The sequence below is a fragment of the Cordyceps javanica genome, chromosome 5 (assembly GCF_051103115.1).
Source record: "Cordyceps javanica chromosome 5, complete sequence".
Taxonomy (NCBI): Eukaryota; Fungi; Ascomycota; class Sordariomycetes; order Hypocreales; family Cordycipitaceae; genus Cordyceps; species Cordyceps javanica.
Window position 1 is genome coordinate 327,686 of NC_139299.1, and position 20,780 is coordinate 348,465.

Genomic DNA, 20,780 nt, shown 5'->3' on the forward strand with positions numbered 1-20,780 from the left:
ACCGCTCCAGCGGTCGCGACGGCGAGTCTCAACATTGCGCGTCCAGGTAGCTTCGGTTATCGGCCCGCTTTAGCGTATTCGCCCAGCGATAAATCAGCCAAGAAGAAGAAGAAGAGGGTAGAGAAGGTTTGTGGTCATGAAGGTTAGGCTGCAGTGCAGAATAAGGAGAATTATTCTCAACGATTTGCCGTCGTAGCGATTTTAATTTCCCTCGCAATCAGGGGGGCACGTAATCTCGTGTGCTTTTGCCATGCGGGTGGCCGCGTTATCACCCTCGCGAAATCGGGGCGCAGTTATTAAGGCTGGGCGAATCTGTGCCGAATAGCCGTCGTCCCGTTCGAGGCAAGGCGGGAGCCACGTTCCAAAAGTTGCGCTAGGGATCAAGAAGCGGTTAAGCTCACAAATAAGGCGCACAGCGCTGACTCGTTTGAGTTTTTCAATTGTGTACTTTGGGTATTATTGGCCTTTGTGGCCTGCGTAAAGAGTATGTACAATCTATGAACGACAACATCGTTCACAGGGGTGGGGAGCTAGAGATCATGTACAGAGAGATGTGAAAAAAAAAAACGCCCCTCCCTCCTTTTTTGGGAGAAGAAGAGCAAACGAAAGGCAAAAATGGAAAAGGAAAAGACACGGATCCTACCGCTTCCGAGAAAAAAAGTCGAAAAAAAAAACACGCTGTGCTTTTGTAGCAGTACAGACAGGTTTGCCTCCCTCCGCAAACAATTCTAATTTCTCGACAGGTTGTTGTGGAGCTTGTGCTCACGCATCAGCGCAATGGTCAACGTCGCTGCCAGGGCCAGGCCCAGCATGGTCAGCGCCACGCTGTGGAAGGCGTCGACGAAAGACTGGATGACACCGTCGTGCCAGCCCGGCGGCAGGTGCTTGAGCTCGTCGAGGCTCTCCCTGATGCGGCGAATTTCGTCGGCGGCGCCGGGGCGGTCGCCGAAGCGCTGCCACAGCCGCGACTGCAGGACGTTTTGGTAGACGGCGGAGCCAATGGTGACGCCGAGGGTCGAGCCGATGCTGCGCGCCATGTAGGTGCCGCTGGTGACGACGGCCTGGTGGGCGTGGTCGACGGCGGCGATGGCGGCGAGCAATGTCACGGTCAGCATGGCGCCGTAGCCGCTGCCAGAGAGGAAGAAGCTGACGCTGACGACCCAGACGGGCGTGGTGGCGTCGAGCAGGGCGAAGAGCGCGACGCCAGCGGTGACGGTCAGGGTGCAGGCGACGCCCATGGCCCAGTAGCGGCCGGTGTGCTTCATGACGAGCCCCGAGGTGACGGAGCCGACGGACGCGCCGACGGACGAGGGCAGCAGCTGCAGGCCGGCCGTGGTGGCGGTGCTGCCGAGAATCTGCAGGAAAAGCGGCCCGTAAAAGAGCCCCGTCATGATGAGCATAGTGACGAGGAAGTTGGTGCCGCAGGCGGCGAGCACGGTGCGGTCGGCGAGCAGGCGCACGGGGATGATGGGCTGGCGCGCGGCGCTCTCCCACCACAGGAAGACGCCGAAGAGGGCGAGCGAGAGCGGGATGGTGACGAGGGGCAGCGGGTGCAGCCAGGGCACGAGGTTGCCGCCGGCGTTGAGCCCGAGCAGCATGAGAACGAGGAAGGAGACGGTGAGGAGCACGCCGCCAAAGTCGATGCGCGACAGCAGCGTCTTGTCGCTCTGCTTGGGCGGCACGTCGACCATGAAGTAGACGACGAGCCCGGAGGCGACGACGGGCGGGACCTGGACGAGGAAGGCCAGGCGCCAGCCCATGCGGGCGTGGTCGTGGATGAGGCCGCCAAAGACGCCGCCGAGCATGGCGCCGGACCCGTAGGCCACGTTGCCGAAGCCCTGGACGATGCCGCGCTTGCGGAGGGGCACGAGGTCGGAGGCGAGAAAGGTGGAGATGCTCATGAGACCGCCGCCGCCGACGCCGGCGACGACGCGGCCGGCAATCATGGTGGCCTGGTCGCGAGCGAGGCCGCAGATGAGGTTGCCGGCGGCGAAGAAGACGTTGCTGAGGACGAGCCCCGGCCCGCGGCCAAAGATGTCCGTCAGGCGGCCCGAGATGGGCTGGCAGGCGGCGTTGGCGATGAAGTAGGCCGAGGCTAGCCACGACAGGAGGCTCAGGGACTGGAAGTCGCTCGAGATGGGACCCGAGAGCGTCGCGATAATGGTGGAGTCGACGGCACCGAGGAAGACGCCGACCCAGGCGGAGCCCATGATGAGGAAGAGGCGGAGTGTTGAGATTTCCTCGGCGATGATGGTTTCTTCTTCTTCTTCTTCTTCTTCTTCTGGCCGTCCGTCGCCTTCATTCTGGTGGTTGACACCGTTGGGGTCATGTTGTCGCTGGCGTAGGTGCCGTTGCGTCGTGTCGTAGGACGAGGCTGATGAAGGAAGCAGTGGCGTTTGCTCGGTGCTGTCGTCGACAGGCACCGCCGGAGTGGCAGCAGCTTCTGGGTCGTCACAGGCGGCGCCGGCCGACTGCTTGTTGTTGGTGTTTCTCGCCATGGCAAGGACACGAGCCAACAGCTTGTGTGGGAGGGGGAGACGAAAAAGAACAGATGATGCGCAAGTAAAGTAAGGCCTCTGGAAGGAAGAAGAATGAGAGCAAGGCAATACAATAAAGAAAGAAGAGAAAAAAAAAGTTGAGCAGGATTCGCAAACGGGATCTGGGTAATCTGGAGCTTGGGGCGGACTACCAAAAACGCTAGCTACCCAAGTAAGCCAGCCGGCCGGCACCAAAAGAAGCGTGCGCTCGCTGTCTCGCGTCACCGGGTGGTGAGCTCCCCACAACGGCTATAGTGGGCTGGGCGGAACGAAAAGAAGAGGAGCTCTCGATTGCTAATTCAAGATGATAATTAGTAAAAGATGCAGGTTGCGCGGCACCTTGCGTATGTAAATTGCTGGTCGCTCAGTAGGCAAGTAGTAGGTAAGTAGGTACCTAGGTACACCACTGTAGGTAGGTAGGTAGCTAGGCTCAGCATGTATCTTTTTTCGGCCGAGTCGCGCGGTTTTGGACAGATGAAAGAGAGAGCAAAAGGAAGAGGCGCAACTTTTAGATTAAGCAAGATGCGATCCCCCCAAAAAGGATGTCTGTACTGAATATACGTATTTACGAGCAGCTGAAACATGGAGTGAAATGATGAAATCTTGGGCCCGTCGTGGTTGGGTCCATCCATCTCGCCACGCCCGCGTGCCGATTCGCTGGGCTGAAGCTCTCTCCCTCTGTCTCCGTCTCTGTCTCTGTCTCGGTCTCCCTCTCTGGACTCTGGTGGCTTGCTTCCCCCCCCCCCCCAAACAACAGCCGGCGACGATCCACCGCCATAGCGACCCGCAATCATTCCCAAAAGGGCTGTCGATGCCGCCGCCGGCGCCGGCGCATCCAACGGGCTGTATCTGCTATGGGGGGAGGGGCTGCTACGTGAGCCCTGCGGGTGGGTTCCCGGAAGCCCGAGAAGTGTGCTACAAGACAAAACGACGTAACTAATTCATTGTGTGCGCTGGGCTTTTGTGTGTCTACCCTAGCATACAAGCCAGAACGCGCGCGCGCGCGCCCGTGCCCGTGCCCGTGCCCGTGTGTGTTTGTGTGTGTGTCGATTGCGGTTCAATGCAAATGCAGGTTGGCTTGTCCTGCTCAATCATGCGAGAAGTGGCTTGGAGAATGGCGAGATTTGAACCAAAAAAAAAACTTGCCCTTGGCGTGAATTCATTCATTGACACGTCCCAAACAGTAACTGAGGTGTGGAACTCTTGTACTAACTAGTTAGTCGGCGGGACAAGTATATGTATAATAACGTGCCATCTATCATGGTGTGGCAGCCAACTGGAACAAACCCGGCGTCAGCCGCATGGACAGGGATATCATCACAAAGCGCCGCTAACCAATGACAAATCTCGTTCTACCGATGGGATCCAAGCTTGAACCGAGCTCAAAGAACTCGCGACCAACATAATTGGCCATCAAGTGTTTTAAAGTTGGGTTCTGCAGTCGCTCGACCAACACCACCACCTGTCAGGTGCTTACAATCGTTCCAGCATCACCAAGAAGCTCATGATATTCTCTAAAACTAGCCGTGCATGATCCTGTGTGTCTAGTTTCTGTAGGTGTCAGAGACGGATTCGACAGGGCTGAATATACTCGCGGCGTCCAACCCCCCAATCTCGCCGCGGTTCACTGAAATTTCACTCCAAGCACCGGATAGTCCACTAAGACCTTCAAGAGGTGCGTGGTACGCCACTTTTGGTACAGTCCGTCATCTACTGTTCATGCAAAGTGAGCTTTTTCCAAACCGATGCGCGCGGCTCCTCAATATTAGCTGATTCTAGCATTCGGTCCATATGTGTGGCCTCCTTGATGACAAGACACGACCTCGGCGGCACAGCTCCCAAACGTGGACCGGAAGAGTCGTGCATAGAGCACGGTGCACGGCCGGTGCGCGGGATCGTCTGTTTTTTTTTTCTTTTTCTTTTCTGCTAAACAAAAAATGTCGGCGTGGACACCCCCCAGCGAAATAAAATGTTCACCAGGATCAAATCCACCGGCACCAAGTCAAACAGACGCAAGCTTAGCCGCCATCGTGCCAATGCGACATCACAAAGTCATTGACCATAGGCCAGGATATATTGAGGCCGTTTGCTGATATTTTATATCCCTCACAGCCTAACACGCTGCGTGCAGGATAACCAAATGAGATATGCTACGTCCACGGATGCCAGAGCATCAGGACTCTTCTGGGTAGGTCAGCCTCAATGCGCGGCCCCGCACAGCATGATGTGCGGCAGCCCTCTTTCCTTCAGTCTCCAAACGCCTCGCTGATTTGTCTCTCAAATTAAATCCTCCTATATGACGCAAGTTGCTAATCCAATGTGTCGCCGGAACGGGAAACGTGTACACCCCTGCAAAGGTCTCCGCCTGGATAGAGATATATATCACGCCGCCTATACCTTGAACTTTCTGGGGTCTAGGTTATCAATGTTCGCACTCGTCGCCTGACCGTCCAGAACAAGTTCAGAAACGAGCTTGCCCGTGGCCGGCGCGTTTTGGATCCCCCAACATGTGTGGCCCGAGGCCACGTAGAGCCCCGACACCGTCGACTTGCCAATCAGCGGCCCGCTTTCCTGCCCGAAGCGCATGTGGCGCGGGAGGTAGCAGGCTTGCTTCGCCTTGATCGGCGCGGTTCCCAGAACGGGGCTAAAGGTGCTGATGTAGGCCGTGATGTCGTCACAGAGGCCTTCGTCGTGGAGGACGTCGTCAACCACCTCGGGGAGCGGAACGAGTGTATCGGGCTCACCTGCACGTAAAATCTACTTAGCTTCCATCTTGCCATGAAACCGGAGTTGGGGGAGGGGTTGTATACCGCAAGCATATGCCTCTTTGAATGGGCGGGCGTATATCTCGGGGTCGACTCGTCCCTTGTGCATCCGTTTCTGTCCCTTGGCGGCCCGGTGCTCTGGCACGAAGCTGCGCGGCAGTTCCACGTCAGTAAAGACGGCAAAAGCGCTTATATCGGCATCGTATACGACGCTATGTGCACGCAGGCCATCAACCTTGGATCGCGGCAGCAACTTGCCCGTCCACGGTCCTGCGGCCACGATGAGGTCGGTAATACCGTCCAGTGTCAGCGTCTCGCCCGTTGCGCGGTCCTTGTACTCTACGCCGTCAACTTTGTTGTCCGTTGTCTTGATGCTAGTCACTTGCGCTTTTGTTCTTGTCATGACTCCCGCCTTTTCTGCCAGGCCGGCCATGGCCATGGTGAAGTGGTACGGGTGAACCTGCGCCGTGTCGACCGCTCCGCCGCGTCCCATTTCCGACCAGTCTAGGACCACATCGCGGTCTACCCAGTTCAGATCCTCTGGTAGAGGCGCTCCCTCGAGGAGCTCCTGCGCGTTGGCATCCTGCTTTGGAAGTTTCTCCCAGGCTTTGCCGTCCTCACCGTTTTGGGCCCCGGCGGTGGCGGTGGCGATCCTGTTTTGCATCTCGGCAATCTTGCTTTCGGGCACCGATGCCTCGATGCTTCCGCATTTGAGCTTACGGTAACCCCATTTCTCCGGGCCGTTGTGCTCGGCGGCGAGCTCGGCGTGGAGCTTGTACGACAGCGGAACGAGGCACGACGGGTATGCCCAGAGGGCGAGCAGACCGCCCGCCTTGCCGGATGCGCCTGTAGCTATGGCGGAGCCAGCCTCGAGAATTGTGATGCTGTGCAGTGCAGGGTTGAACTTTGGGTGGCGTGTGAGGAAGTAAGCGGTGGTATTGCCGATGATACCGCCGCCTGTGCAAACAGGGTCAGCGAGGAAGCTCGGCAAGGGTAGCAGTTACCGACCGATAATGACAATATTACGCTTCCCGTCCATGCTGTGATGTGTCTAGATGGCTTGATGCAGGACCAAATTAATGCATCCGAGTCGGAAACGTTTACATGCGGAGGTCTGTTGGACAAGACGTCAACATGATGAAACAGGCGCTGAAGATCGATCGGTCCGACAACACATGACGCCAGCAGGCGGGGTTGCAGGGCCCCGCTGGTGGGAAGGCAGATTTGGTGAACGCATCTCGACCTTGGAGGAAGGCAAAGCAAAAGGAGAATGAAGCAGGGTACAGAAAACCAGAGTCCGTAATTATTCCCATAGGAAGTCAAAGGTGTATGAAAACCTTTTGCCGGATGCAAATGAAGATGAAGATGGCGCAGAAGTCGTTCAATACCTAGCTAATCCAATTTATTCCCGATTTCATCGTTGGAAAATACAACTAATACAAAACATTCGATACAGGCCTCTAATGCTCAACATGACCACAAAAGCCAAGCGTCTAAGTAGATACGGCATCTTCAACCACTGGTGGTGTCATGATTGATAGTCGGCGCGGGAACACGGGCCGGGACAACCCACGGCCGATTATGGCATGACGAAACCGCTAACGGCCCAGAAAAAAAGCACCTGCCGCTGGCATCTAGCATCCTCATTCGCTCCGCGCGCCATCAGCAAGTTCGGACTATATCTGTAGGCAAGCTGCCGTGATCCACCGAGGCCGAGGCTCTCTGTCAGAAAGCTCAATCCCCGACATCAGTGACTGCTGACGACCGAAGAGCTTTGTTCCGTCCTCGAAGTCCTTTCGCAGACAGCGCAAGAGAGACGACCAAGTGCAGCAGCGAGATTCATCCTTGATACGGAAAAGCCACCCCGTATAAGTAGTGAAACGGAACGGGAAACGTCAAAAGTCGTCCAGGAAGCGATCCGATTCAGACATGCAGACTGTCGCAGCTCGTCGGATAGTGAGGCTCCGGCCGCCAGCTTCGTCACGGCAGAGTGGGGTGGTGGTGACGACCACTACACTACCGTCTTTTCTCAAAGTCCGCTGCCACCACTCGCCACTTGCCTCACTCTACAGCACCGTCCTTCCGCATCAAAACCATTCATCGCATCCCAATACACGACAATACAGCTCTACATCCAGCATGTCTTCTGCCACCAGCTTCTACGACTTTAAGCCACTCGACAGTAAGCTCCCCTTTCCCCCCACCACTAGGCAGGCAGTTACCTGCCTACCTACCCCGCCAGCTTCCTGAAGCTGCTCCCGCGCCAGCGCCGTCGGTCGATGTCGTGGTGATGCGCACGCAAAATCTGTCGACAGCGCGGAACCGTCCCAATTTTACAGTGGTCGGTCATTTTACTTACGCCCCATTCTCGCAGAGCGTGGTCAGGAGGTTGCCCTCTCCGATTACCGCGGCAAGGTCGTCCTCGTTGTCAACACGGCCTCCAAGTGCGGCTTCACGGGCCAATACGCCGGCCTCGAAAAGATTTACAAGAACATCACCGAAAAGAACGCCGACGACTTCGTCATCCTTGGTTTCCCTTGCAACCAGTTCGGCGCCCAGGAACCCGGCAGCAACGACGAGATCCAGAGCTTCTGTCAGGTCAACTATGGCGTCACCTTTCCCATAATGCAAAAGATTGACGTCAACGGCGACAAGGCCGCGCCGCTGTACGAGTGGTTGAAGAGTGAGAAGCCAGGCCTGCTCGGCCTCAAGCGTATCAAGTGGAACTTTGAAAAGTTCCTGGTCGGCCGCGACGGCAAGGTCGTCAACCGCTGGGCCAGCACTACCACCCCCGAGTCGCTCGAGAAGGAGATTGTCGCCGAGATTAACAAAAAGGCCGAGTGACTCGCAGGGGGCGCGTCGGGAAATACAAGGGCCAAAATGTGAGCAGCAGAGAAAGATATTTAGGCCGCCCGGGCAAAGACAACAACAGCAAGCAGGTTGGCCGAGGGGGGATGGCCGTTTCTGTGACGTATCTCTGATACGCTATTATACCAAAACCAGATGCTCATCTAGGGACATTCTCGCCCCGCTTATTATGATACCAAATAAAGTGTTCCTCCAGGATGCAAAGCAGGGGCAGCTAATGATGAGGACCGACCTAATTATAAGCACCTTGTGAAGCTGCATTGCAACGCAACAGAAGCCGAGCCAATTTCAGCCTAGGCAATAATTCGGCAATGTTGTGGCCCTGATTAAAGTAAGGCTATTCCGGACAGGGCGACCGGACAGGGCGCCAAATCTCGGCTGGCAACATTGTTGCTGACCACGATACCCATGTTCCTGTTCACGGTTCCGGCCCAACTAGCTTTCGTTGCATGTTGATATCGTGATGAATCCTGAGAGAGCCGGTAAGTTGCTTGTAATCGTGTTTCTGCCTGTCCTCGTTTCTGACACTGAGAATATTGCCATGGGAATAAAGCCACGAGGGAGAGGGGCCAAGGCAATATTGAAAGTCGGTGACGCAACATCGCCTCACAGGGCTGCCATCCGAGACCTTGGCAGCCTGGGTACGGGCCACACAAATTTGTTGTAGATTAGCACGCACTCGAAACAAGCTAATCTGACAAGAAAAGCGTCCAATGTCTGGAGGGTGAGGAAAAGTAGACTGAACAAGGGATTGACGGAGCCGGAGAATAAGGGTGAAGGTTTCCTCCACAGCAGACCAGGAGCTTGGCAGGGCCCCCACGTCGGTGTAATATTCAGATGGCCCGGGTGATATCACAACGGGAACAAGACAGTCAGCCCGATGGCCAGGGATAGCATCCGAGATAGCCTGCAGGAATGATGGAATGCAGGCCCGAAAATAAGTCATCGTGCTAGGCGGACATTTGTCTATGCTGCCAAACTGAAATCGATACTAGATATTTGCGAGGAAGAACAATGCGAAGTCTGCTCAAGTTGAATCGATTTTGGCGGAGTTTATGCGATTTATTACTCCGTACACAGATTTATTAATAATATTACTCCGTACTGATAGTGCGGTTGCACAAGCACGGGCCACCACCTACCCTAGTAGGTAGCTGGGGCGTCGAGGCCACTGATCTCAAGACGCACAAGGAGACCAAACCTCCATGACCATAACAAATCTCGCCCTCGACAAACGCGCATCGGCGTCTCGCCTCTAAAAAGGCATAACAACACCGCAAACGCGAAAGTAATGCAAAGAGACACTCTCCATGCATGCCTGATGTGGACTACCCCCTTCAATAGAACGATTTAGAGTTCAGCCACCAGCGCCTCGGTCCCCCGCGTATACCAGCTCGTGGAGTTGTGCACGAAAGGAAAAACCGAGCCGCACCACACAGCCTCGTGGACAAGCATATTCAAATGTTTGAAGGATAAAAAAAAAAGGTAGACGACAACTCTTCATCTCAGACAAGGAGAATGGCGAGAGAAAAAAACTTGGGCAAAGCAGGGTCCGAGGCCCACTCAGCGACAGCCTCCCTCCTGACGATCCAGGGGTATCAGGTGGCTGCCACGCCGGAAGGAAACAAAGTGTGGGCAGAAGTGGACAATGAATGGATGGTCAGCGTCGAGACTACTTGCGAAAACTTGCTTTGCCCACAGGCAGGTCGCCGCACCAATCGGAGACGTCAGGACAAGGTCAAGGCGATCAGTACTGAATGCTGTCAAGCACGTTCCCCCTCCCCTGCGTTAGGAGGGAGCTGGGAGGATATCACTTTCTCGTGGGTGACCAAGTGACGTCGTGGCAGTGGTCAATGGTCATCCTGTCTGACCGGTTATTGTTTCAAGCGGCCCACGCAAGCCCGACACCCAGCGACCCTCAAAGGCCTCCCGCTTTATCACGTATTATTGCTGGCAACCTAGCACACCGAGATACAACCCTGCCAACTGCTTCTTCATTCGCTCCCCATCGTTCCAGGACTCATCTCGCAGTCACCTACCCGCCCGCAACCAATAAACAGTTGTCTCCGGACAACTTGCACCTGCCAATGACAATGTTGTGCGAGCTGAATTACCCTCTGCGCCGCCGCACAGCTTGGCAGTGGATAAACATGGGGCACCTCCACGCTCCAGTCGCAAGAACGAAAAAGACGGAGAGAGAAGCTAGCAAGTCCTTGGCTCACTCCGTCCCTGGCCCTCCTCCACAAGCTATCCACCCGGCTGCACTCCTGTTACGCACCACCCCACAATCTACAGCCGGGCCCGCAACTTTGTCTGCCCTCTTTGCCTCTCTCTTGTTGGCACTGATGCTGACAACTCGTCGAAGGTTATGTGTACTCAGTACACAGGCGCTGGGTAGTTGTAGCTTCCGTCAGGCTGAGACACATCTACATATTCAGATGGCTGCCAACAACCCTGGGGCGCCTGGCTACTGGTAGTCTGCGCGGTGCTACGCCGCTCATCAGTATATTTTATGCGCAGCCCAATAGTATAGACAGCTCGCCGCCTCAACCTCAAGAACCTTCGACATCGAGCTCTTTCTGTCTTAAGCTTTGTTAGTTGGGTTTCCACAAGCCTGCGCCACCAGTCACCGACTCCGTCATTGCGTGGCCTACCTACTGAGTACGCGGCGAGTCGACTGCACAAAGGTCATACCCGTTCAGGCTGCTAACATCGCCTTCACCCACGAGCCAAAGCACCGTGGATACTCCTTCATGCTGCTCTTAATTTCCACTGTGCGCTACTAACCCCTGACCCCTGCCGCCCGCTCGACGAACCGCGATATAGAGTAAGAGCCGCTAAACTTGGACCTCTTTCGGCCCACTTGGCTTCACGGAGGGCAAGATTCGCACGCATTAGCATGCAAGCCGAGCAGCCAGCATGTGTGCTTGCATGCTGTGCGTCTTGGTTGCCCGTTATATACACTCTTTGCCCAGTCCCTGAAATGCCCATCATTCGGAGCCTCCCTCTTTCTCCTACTAAGCTTCTTCTTGTCTTTTGTTATATCCAACTACCAACTGTCTTTAATTTCCTATCTCTTTCAAATCAACAGTCACCTTTCCTTTCTTTCCTTTCTCTATAACCGGTCACTCTTTACGCCGGCATTAGTTGAGCATACACGAATCAGCATGCGTTCTGCCATTCTTTCCGTCGCGGCCCTACCGCTGGTCGCTCAGGCTCTCGACAACAACGATTTCTACGAGGGACCCGGCGTCGTTCGATTCCCTCTCTCCGGTAACAAGGAAGCTCTCGATAAGCACATGCGCCGCCAGCTCGAGTCTGGTCTTACAAATCGCCAGACCGGCTTCTTCTACACCATTGACATCCAGATTGGCACCCCCCCTCAGACCGTTGCCGTCAATTTTGATACTGGTTCCTCCGATCTCTGGGTCAACCCCAACTGCGCCAAGTCCGCCGACGAGGCTTATTGCAAGACGTTTGGTGGTTTCGGCAAGTCCACCTCTTGGGTCAGCCTCGGCCAAAACACCACCCTCAGATATGGTCGTGGTTTCGCGGACATCGAATTTGGCTATGACTACGTCACCGTCGGCAGTAAGTATTAGATGCGAAGCAGTGCTTCCTTGAAATGTCGAAAATGAGCTCTATTGAAGATGATTAACACAAATCCGCAGCCTCCAAGATCAACCAGCAGGTTTTCGGTGTTGCTCATGACTCCTCGTCCCTCACTACCGGTCTCATGGGTGTTGGCCCCAGTCTCAACGGCTGGAACAGCCCTTACCCATACGTCCTTGACAATCTGTTCACCCAGAAATTCATTAACAGCCGCGCTTTCTCTCTGGATCTCCGACAGGTCACAAGCGACCGTGGTGCCGCTGTGTTCGGTGGCATCGATACTAAGAAGTTTAAGGGGCCCCTCGTGAAGAAGGACATTGTTCCCGCGAGCTCCTCCCCCGACGGCAAAACCCGCTACTGGGCCACCTGCGATGGCATCACTATCAACCGAGAGGACGGTACCCAGGTGACCGTTCTCTCTGCGCCGCAGGCTTTCCTTTTCGACTCTGGCTACACCATTAGCTCTCTGCCCACCGGCCCATTCAACGAGCTCCTGAAGGCCTTCCCCTCGGCTAAAAAGGAGGAGAGCGGCCAGTACATCGTCGACTGCAACGTTGTAAATGCCAAGGGTACTCTCGACTTCAAGTTCGGCAACGCCACCATCAGCGTCCCCTATAGCGACTTCATCTGGCAGCAGCCCAGCTACAACACCTGTGTCCTCGGCGCCATCGAGGACAACAAAATGCCCGTTCTTGGCGACACTTTCCTCCGCGCCGCCTACGTTGTCTATGACTGGGACAACCGTGCCCTTCACTTTGCTGCCGCTGACGACTGCGGTTCCAACCTGGTTGCCATTGGTTCTGGTGCCGGTGCTGTTGGCGTTACCGAGGGTGACTGTGGCAAGTCTGTGCCTACCTCTTCGTCCACCTCGAGCGTTCCCACCTCGACTTCGACCTCGACCACCACCACCAGCGTTCCAACTTTGTCGTCCACCACTGCCGTTCCTACTTCGATCTCCAACTCGACCGTTTCTACGGTGTCGTCTGCTTCTAGCGTGTCTACCGTGTCCTCGACCTCTGCCGTTTCTACCACCCTCTCCAGCTCAAGTGTTTCCACGGCGTCGACCACCTCTAGCGTTCCTACCGCGTCGTCCACATCAAGTGTCCCTAGTACGCTCACCAACTCGACTATTTCGACTGTGTCGTCCACCTCTGGCGTTCCTAGCGTGTCCTCTACATCAAGTGTCCCTGCTACGCTCACCAACTCGACTATCTCGACCGCGTCGTCCACCTCTAGCGTTTCTAACGTGTCGTCCACTTCCAGCGTTGCTACTTCGTCCTCTGCTTCTAGCATGACTACTTCGTCTTCCGCTTCTAGCATTGCTACCTCGGTGTCCGACTCTAGCGTCTCGACCGGTGCTCCCGTCACTTCTTCGACTGGTTTCCCGACGCTCACCGTCACCAGCACAGCAGGTATCAGCTCCGGCACTGGTGCTTCCACTGGTGGTCTCACCACTGGTCCTGTCACCACCGGTACCTCTGGCAGAAACGCGACGACGTATACGTCCATCGTCAAGTCCACCCGCACTCACACCATCACTTCGTGCGCTCCCACCATCACCAACTGCCCTGTTGGCAAGGTCACCACCGAGGTCATTACGTCGTACACCACTTGGTGCCCAGAGGAGAACCAGCCCAAGCCTACCAGCACCAGCACCATCAGCACCATCAGCACCACCAGCGCCTACACCAAGCCCCCTTGCCCCGAGGTTACCCTCACCTTTGTCATTCCCAAGACTTACTACTGCACCAAGGGCCAGGCTGGCTGCACGGAAGGCGAAGCCGTCGTCACCTCGCACCCTGCCACCGTTGTTCCCATCACCCCGATCGCCACGCCTACGCCCATTCCCGGCTGCGTCGACTGCCATCCCAAGCAGCCTTCGAAGCCTGCAGAGACCCCTGCCGCCCCTGCTGGCGTCGTTCCGGTCGCCGTGAACCCCAATCCTGTCGAGACCAAGGAGCACGTTCCTGCTCAGAGCACTCCTGCTGCTCCCGCCCAGCCTCCTACCACGCCTGCTCCCAAGCCAGTCCAGCCCTCGACTATGGTTTCCGCCAAGCCTTCTGCCACCGGTGCCCCTACTCCTGGCCAGCCTCCGATCGCCGCTGGTGCTGCCGGTCTCTACGTTCCCGGCCTTGCTGCCATTGTTGCCGCCCTGGTCGCTGCTATGTAAATTGGGCTGTGTTGTTTTTGCTCGCATTGTGGTATAAGAAGATTTTGAATATAGTGGAACGCGACGGAACTTAATATTCTAATATTACAAGGCTGGAACTCCTTTTGAATGTTGGAAATACATGTTCACAGGCTCTTACATAATCTCGTGTAGAAGAAAGATTATCCATCATACGGAGAACTAAACACTTTGTCTACATGAAGCAAGCCTCGTGCATGTAATGGTGTATAGGCGAGCGACCAACAAGGTGTCAAATTCATGCTTTGTCCTTGGAATCGGAAAGTCAACCGCGGCCCGTTGCATCCTCTTGTGTAAGTCGGCTGCCCTATGCCACTTATCCCACCTGTCTTGATCGTTCTTTAAGTGAATTTGCCCTGGTTCTGATAGATAGGCGTGCATAGATCCATTGCCTTGGTATACGAGTGTAGCTGTATAAGGAGGCAGCTGGAGCCCAGATGTGATGGGATTGCCCTCGTGCAATGGTGATCGGGTGGTTGTTTGAAAGTCCTCATTGGGGCTCGTGGATATACATTTACGACGTGGGCTGCCAAACATTCAATTATTTCTTATGCTGTGCAAAATCAAAGAAATACCGCAACGGTGTCGAAGAGGGAAAGCACATTAGTGATGTGTCGGTGGGAGGTTTCCATCGGTCGACAAGTATAGGGTAGCCGATTCGAAAGGTCAAAGCCAAACTGCAACTCCAAGGCCCATCGCGTTGACTAAATACCTCAAACGAAGTCGAAATATGTCACGCACATCTAAAACATCGAAAATAAGCGAATTCAACGCATTGAATGACCTAAAAAGTGATCAATTACTATCTTCCATTGCAATTCCGTCTCGAGTTGTTGAAATATGGCCCTGGCAACGATATACTACCCTATACCTTCATGTGGCACCGCGGAACGACGGTACATCGCTCCCCGTCCACCGTCCATCCATCCACACACCCGCATGGAGATTAAAACGCAACCCCCCTCTCTGCGCCAAAGGCAGGGGAAGTTCAACGCGGAAATAAACAATGCGGTGGCGAAGGAAAACGACGAATCACATTTCCCAACTGGCAGGGTGCCCGGATTGAAGGCATGTTGCATCTGATATAGACGTGCCCGTTCCCCATCAACACGAGACCGACCCGAAGAAAGTGCCATTTCGGTAGGCCGCCCGCGCGGCGCCGTGTTATCAAACTCGACTCCCCCTGTTTTTAGTCTTGGGTGGACTGAAAGTCGAGTATTCGGCGCGGTGCTGAGAGAAGGGGGAGCAAGGAGAAAACGCCCCGACCTTGGCATCCCACACACGTGGCTGCAAGACACACAGCAGTTTTTGCTGCATTTCATCCCTCCCGTAATCCGGGGTAATACAGCAAATGCGGGCGCCGCCATGGGGGAACAAGAAACATGCACGTACTCGTCATCGGCATAACAGGAACCTGGCCCTTAACATGAGTCATTAATTTCAGTCGGGCGCCTAGAAATTACTACCGCCAGCAATAAGCTTGCATCTCCAGACGCCCCTCCTTCTGATACGGAACAGAGGAAGAGAGAGAGAGAGAGGTGAGAGGCTGGCGGTGTTGGCATGCACGCCAAGCCATGCATGTGCGGGACGCTTTCCCGGTAACACCAGGGGGAAGCAGGATGGGGAAGTGTGTGGCAAGCCCGTTGCTCTAGGCATTCTTGCTTTACCCGTTGCCATCCGCATTTAAACGGACAAAAATGACAGGGCCAAAGGCGGAATGCTGGGATGATGGCGCAGCGGAAAGCTTTCCTTGGTGCTCGAGTGACATCGCGGAGAAAAAAAAAAGGAGAAGAAAAAGAGGCCGGGAGGTGGGGGATGAGTGACAAGAGGCGGCCAAAACGATGAACCTGGGCCACGCCGGGATCTTTTAGAGTGGAATTTACATAAACTGGTTGGATAACCATGTACTCATAGGGGCACACTCCCGTTCCTCCTTGGATAAGCATCTAGACCCAGGCATGGCAAAAAAGCAAAGATCATCGACCGGATACCCCGATGCCGCGTGATTGGTTGAGCCGCAGCTTGGACAAGGGCAAAACATGACAAAAAAGAAGACCTCTGGAGGGTGTGGTAAACCAGGATCAAATTGTTGGGGGTTGCGTCGAGACACGGATCAGGAAGCTTGGTTGACACAACTAAACAGTTGCGAAGCACGGCTGTCAGCGTGTTTCGGCGTAGTATGCAATATCACGGCAATTTTATACCACATGCCACGTTTTGTTCTCCAACACTGCTTCACCTCATGCAAGAGCAAACGAGGACCGGCGAAGAGATTGGGAGTGATGACGGGAAGAAAACCTGGGGTGCATTGATCCGCAGCACAGCAGCGGGCAGCGGCATGGTTTGACAGAAGCCATACTTTTTGGCGTCGATGACTGGGGGACGGAGAGGCAGATGGGAACCGGGAACTTGCCCAAACAGGGTCGAGTGAGAAGAACAGGATATGAAGAGCAAGTCTTTTCAAGACATATCCAGGCACTTTTGCAGGTCGCAAGACCTTTCCCGCTAACTAGTGGTAGGCCTTGTAATACACCATTTTTGAAATAATGGGCACCGGCGCAGCTTCTAGTCCCTTTCTCGCGCGACGATCGACAAGTAGACCAATTATGTGACAGTTCATTGAGCTGTGAAAAGTCAGCTTTCGTAGGAATATGTGCCTTGCACTCTGAAGGGATCCCAGTTTCCGAAAGCAAGTGGCTAGGCTGAAGCAGTGAGCGGAAGCTAAGCCCCAAGAAGGTCGATGCTGTCGAGGCTTTTGGTATGTCGCATACATATTCTCTGTCATAGAATATCAGCGGCCTCCAAACACAGAGAGACATGCTTGCTTTCAATGCAGTTTCATCTTTCGGGTTGCCAGCCTCGCAAGTGTTTCCCGCAGCACTGGATTGGGGGGTGAATCGTGTGTTTGTTTCCGTGCGCGAGCAACCTGATGGGGCGCTCTTTGCAACGCAGTCAACGCAGTGGGAGAACCGCAAAAGGACAATGTGATACTTGAAGTATGCTCTGTTACGTGAAATCAGACACCCCTTGCCGAGACCGTGTTTTGCGAGCAGCTCGAGATCGTAGAGCGGTAGTTCATAGTCAGTGCCGAACCTGATTTAAAGAAGTGGTTCATCCCACTTCACAATCTATGCCTCTCTAATAATCCACTTGCTTGGCTTGAAAACCGAGTTATACCATTGGACGGCGAGCACAAATGCCTACCTTCCCGATGTGGTTGATGAAATCTGCAATGCGACCACACCCGCAGTTCCACATAGTCCAGGTTATATCGGCAGCGAAACGAGTAGTTTGCTGCACAAGTCTAGACTTGAATAGCTGAGTAGACAAGTGAACTGCACGATAACCTGGTGTGTTTTTAGAAGAGTTTTGAAGCGAAAGTAGTAAGACCCCCTCCCATGTGTCGAGACTGTTTCCAAAATGAACTTGAAAGATAGATCCTTTCTCTTCTGGAAGAGGACAGAGATAGTGCAGAGGGCATGGGCCCGACCCGTTATTGGGGCCCTTAAATTTGCCTGACTTCTTGTCGATACTTTCTGACCAATACCCGCATCCTACACCTTCTCATAGTAGGTTCAAGGCCGTGCAACGACCAGGGAAGCTCAGTCAATACGTATGAGTGGCGAGAGTACTACTTCAGTGTTCGAGTTGCTGCACAAGTTGTAGGCCTGCCAACCGCTGGCTGGTTGTATGTACCGCTCTTGGATTGAGAGAAGCAGAGTTACGTCCCGGACCGGCAGTTTACAGTGAGAGCCAGACGCCACGGGACCATGGCGTTGTGGCAGCGATGGGTATCTTCGGCTCTGAAACACCAAGGCTCTTGGTGGTGGCCTAGACAAGCCACTGGCACTTCACAGACTGTTTTTGCTCGGAGCCCAGGTTTTCGATTAGGGCAGCCCCTGAAAGATCAAGATTGCCGCAACAAGTGGCGCTGAAATCCGGTGGGAAGAGTGATAACCGATAAAAACATGCCAGAGCTTTCCGCAATTGTGTACAGCGAAGGATAAGTACAAGTTCGTCTCTTGAACTCGGGCAGCAGCTCCTTAATCTTTAAGGCGAGTGTTGTCATATATGTTCAGCAAGTCTAGAAAGAGATATCGGCCATGCAATAACTGATACAGTCGCTCGTACTCACACCAGCGCCGCCGGTGAGGTTGCGATCAGCCAGCGTGGCAGCGAATACCCCGCTGCCCCAGGAACTTTTGTGCGCCAACGCGGGGTGCTGCCCATGGGGACCCCAGATGTTTATGCAGTGCTCTCTCATATCCGGAGCGTGACATGCCTTATTCTCTTGACGTGAATTCCGCATGTCGCTCAAGCAAGCTTGAAAACAAAACTGCATTGCAGCCCAATAACCCCGCAGTTGGTCATTCTGCCTGCAGGTAGGCGTCGCAACTCGCAGCGGGCTGCGAACGCACCCCCTTGTGCTGGTCTTGAACAAGAAAAAAGCTGCCTTGGCGTAGCACTTGCAATGCCTCGGGTAGACCATGAAGGCGAGAGCCAAGCTTTCTTACCTGTACGAAGGCTTGTACTCACACTTCTCGGCGTTCGGGACGTGGCTGAAGTAGAGAGATGGGATAGGCTGGTCGACGAACCTTTCAAGCCAGGAACATGACTGACAGAGCCGTGCTAAGCCAGAAGCGCAACAGTACATTACGTTTCAAAACTCGACTCCAGCAGTACGGTGAGAAATGTGACGAACTGGCCATACCCAATTTTGCGGGGGAAAAATTGCTAGACCGGAATGAGAAAGGCGCATCATGGGGTGAAAGGGGCTCTTGTACGGAATACTGCTGCAGTAATTCTTCGGACCACTGTTGCTCAATTTGCTGATATTTGTCAAATGTGGCCTCGAAGGCTAGACTTCTGAACCACCTAATAAGGTCGACAGTAATCTTTTCGGGCGAGGCCGCTGACGAAAGGGAAAACCCTCCCTCCCCCCACTAAGGACATATCGTGAATGGCACTTACTGCCACATCCCACCTGACCTGATTATTGCGATATTACTCGAGATTTCATTTACAGAGATACCTGTACTGGTATTTTCGTATAGCCACTGAGTATTCCAACCGTGCTGCTGGCGCTGCTCAGTGGGATGTGGTTGCAACGTAGCATGCCGGGCTTATATGGCGAATCAACATCGGATCCGGGGTAGCGGGGGTGGGCCGCAACGCCAGCCGCAATTGTCTTGATAGTGGCGGGCACTGCAAATTTGGAGTCAACTTAGGGCTGAAATAGAAGCACCGAACAGGACTTGATGCAGCACGCTGGCCGTCCAAAGCGGCGGAGGTGATGCCAGGGAAACGGCTTAGCATGATGTTGTTGATAGGGTCGAGAGTGCATAGCCGAGACATTCAAGAAGCGCACATAAGCCGCATATCCGAAGTCGCGGAGTCGTCTTCTGTGTGGACAGTACAGCCTACTGTATCTACATCCCTTATTTGCCATTGGTGTGATTGGTCGCCGTCTTATCGATGAAGGTACTCCTACTTGTTAGTAGGTTGATCAAGCTTCGAGAGCCCTTCTACTCGCTCGAATTCTCATTACCTGATGTGGCTCACCAGCTGCAAGCCGCAAGAACAAGAGCCCCATGAGCCACACACACAGCCAGGGTCGCCTGTGCCCCGATGATCCGGCGTTGTGATCGTGGTGGCTTTCGGGGGTGCGTCTTATTCGTTGAGTCGTTCACACGGCAGGTGGCGCGCACCATTCCTCGCTGGGAAGAACTTTTGACAAGTGGCTTAGGCGTCGTGCCATGGCGCTGTGGCGCGCTATTGGAAGCCGGGCGAAGCTTCTGCGAAACCAAAAAGTGGCGCGCGATGGCGAAGCAAGACAGCGGCAACGGCTTCCAGGGGCACGTTCAGAGGCTCATCGAGAGATAGCAGTATTGGTCGACGTTGCGGCGAGCTTAAGCAGGGCATTTTCTTCGCATCTGGATGACTGCCACTCTTGTCCTTGCCTTGCATGTAGCTTCCCAGATGACTAAAGACTACACTGAGCTTCGGCTGATACCCCGTACAAGCCACGATCGGGGCATACACTTTGGCAGTTGGCGGGCTGCCTGCCACGGAAGCCTGCTTCTGGTGCGCCACAGAAGCCCGCGGGCCGACTGGCTGTGTGCAGCCGAGCATCGATTGGCCAGACTCGACACTGTTGCACAGACATTGAGGGACAGTGATAACTGGAAGAGCTAGGCTGCTAGGGTGAGTTTTGTGCCGTTAGAGACGGCTCTTTGCACCGGCAGCAAAGATCAGCGCGCATGTGGTGGACTAATCCGTCACCTGGCCACAGCGGGCAGTTCAAAGACGGAGACGGTGTGGCCACGTCGGGGTCGACGTGCATGAAATCAATACTTGTAGCCCGGACGAATACTGGCTGCAGCAGGCGCCATTTAATGTGATACGTTGATGGATGTCACGAGGCTCGGCGATGGGATTGCATGTTGGTGCAGGATGATGATGTAAGCGCTCGAGTTGAGAACGGACAGGAGCGGAGGGCCTGATAGCAGGCAGAAAGCGGCAAAAATGGCAGAATGGCAGAATGTGCAGACCGCCGTGGCCGTCAGGTGCAAGGGCTCACCTGCCGCCAGGCAAGACATGCCCATGGAACGGTTGGCCTCCCGCTCCGAATCAAGACACTGCCAGAAACAAAGTTTTGTCTTAAACATGATACTCACCCGCTTCCGAAGGATCGACATGTTGGCGGCGTCGCCTCTTGTGTTGGGCTGCACTACTTGGCTCGCGTGGCCACCAGTGTAGTAGTCGGGACAGACCGGTAAAGCCCCATGGCACCTCGCACCACCCACGGTC

The 20,780-nt window shown here is 54.7% G+C and overlaps 4 protein-coding genes across 4 annotated transcripts; 2 read left to right on the top strand and 2 right to left on the bottom strand.

Annotated features, from left to right (window-relative positions):
- Positions 1–728: 728 nt before the first annotated feature.
- On the bottom strand, positions 729–2,498 carry V2A60_007341 (major facilitator superfamily domain-containing protein; the record flags this gene model as incomplete). Its single annotated transcript, XM_083258626.1, has 1 exon — positions 729–2,498. The coding sequence occupies one exon, from the start codon at positions 2,496–2,498 to the stop codon at positions 729–731; it is 1,770 nt and encodes a 589-aa protein (XP_083114752.1).
- Positions 2,499–4,928: 2,430 nt separating this feature from the next.
- On the bottom strand, positions 4,929–6,341 carry V2A60_007342 (FAD dependent oxidoreductase; the record flags this gene model as incomplete). The annotated part of the gene is made up of 3 exons (XM_083258627.1): positions 4,929–5,281; positions 5,348–6,259; positions 6,311–6,341. 3 exons carry the CDS (start codon positions 6,339–6,341, stop codon positions 4,929–4,931), a joined length of 1,296 nt encoding a protein of 431 aa, XP_083114753.1.
- A 1,100-nt stretch (positions 6,342–7,441) lies between these two features.
- On the top strand, positions 7,442–8,146 carry V2A60_007343 (thioredoxin-like protein; the record flags this gene model as incomplete). Its single annotated transcript, XM_083258628.1, has 2 exons — positions 7,442–7,484; positions 7,677–8,146. The coding sequence occupies 2 exons, from the start codon at positions 7,442–7,444 to the stop codon at positions 8,144–8,146; spliced, it is 513 nt and encodes a 170-aa protein (XP_083114754.1).
- A 3,191-nt stretch (positions 8,147–11,337) lies between these two features.
- V2A60_007344 (aspartic peptidase domain-containing protein) lies at positions 11,338–13,952 on the top strand (the record flags this gene model as incomplete). Its single annotated transcript, XM_083258629.1, has 2 exons — positions 11,338–11,761; positions 11,842–13,952. 2 exons carry the CDS (start codon positions 11,338–11,340, stop codon positions 13,950–13,952), a joined length of 2,535 nt encoding a protein of 844 aa, XP_083114755.1.
- Between the last annotated feature and the right edge of the window lie 6,828 nt (positions 13,953–20,780).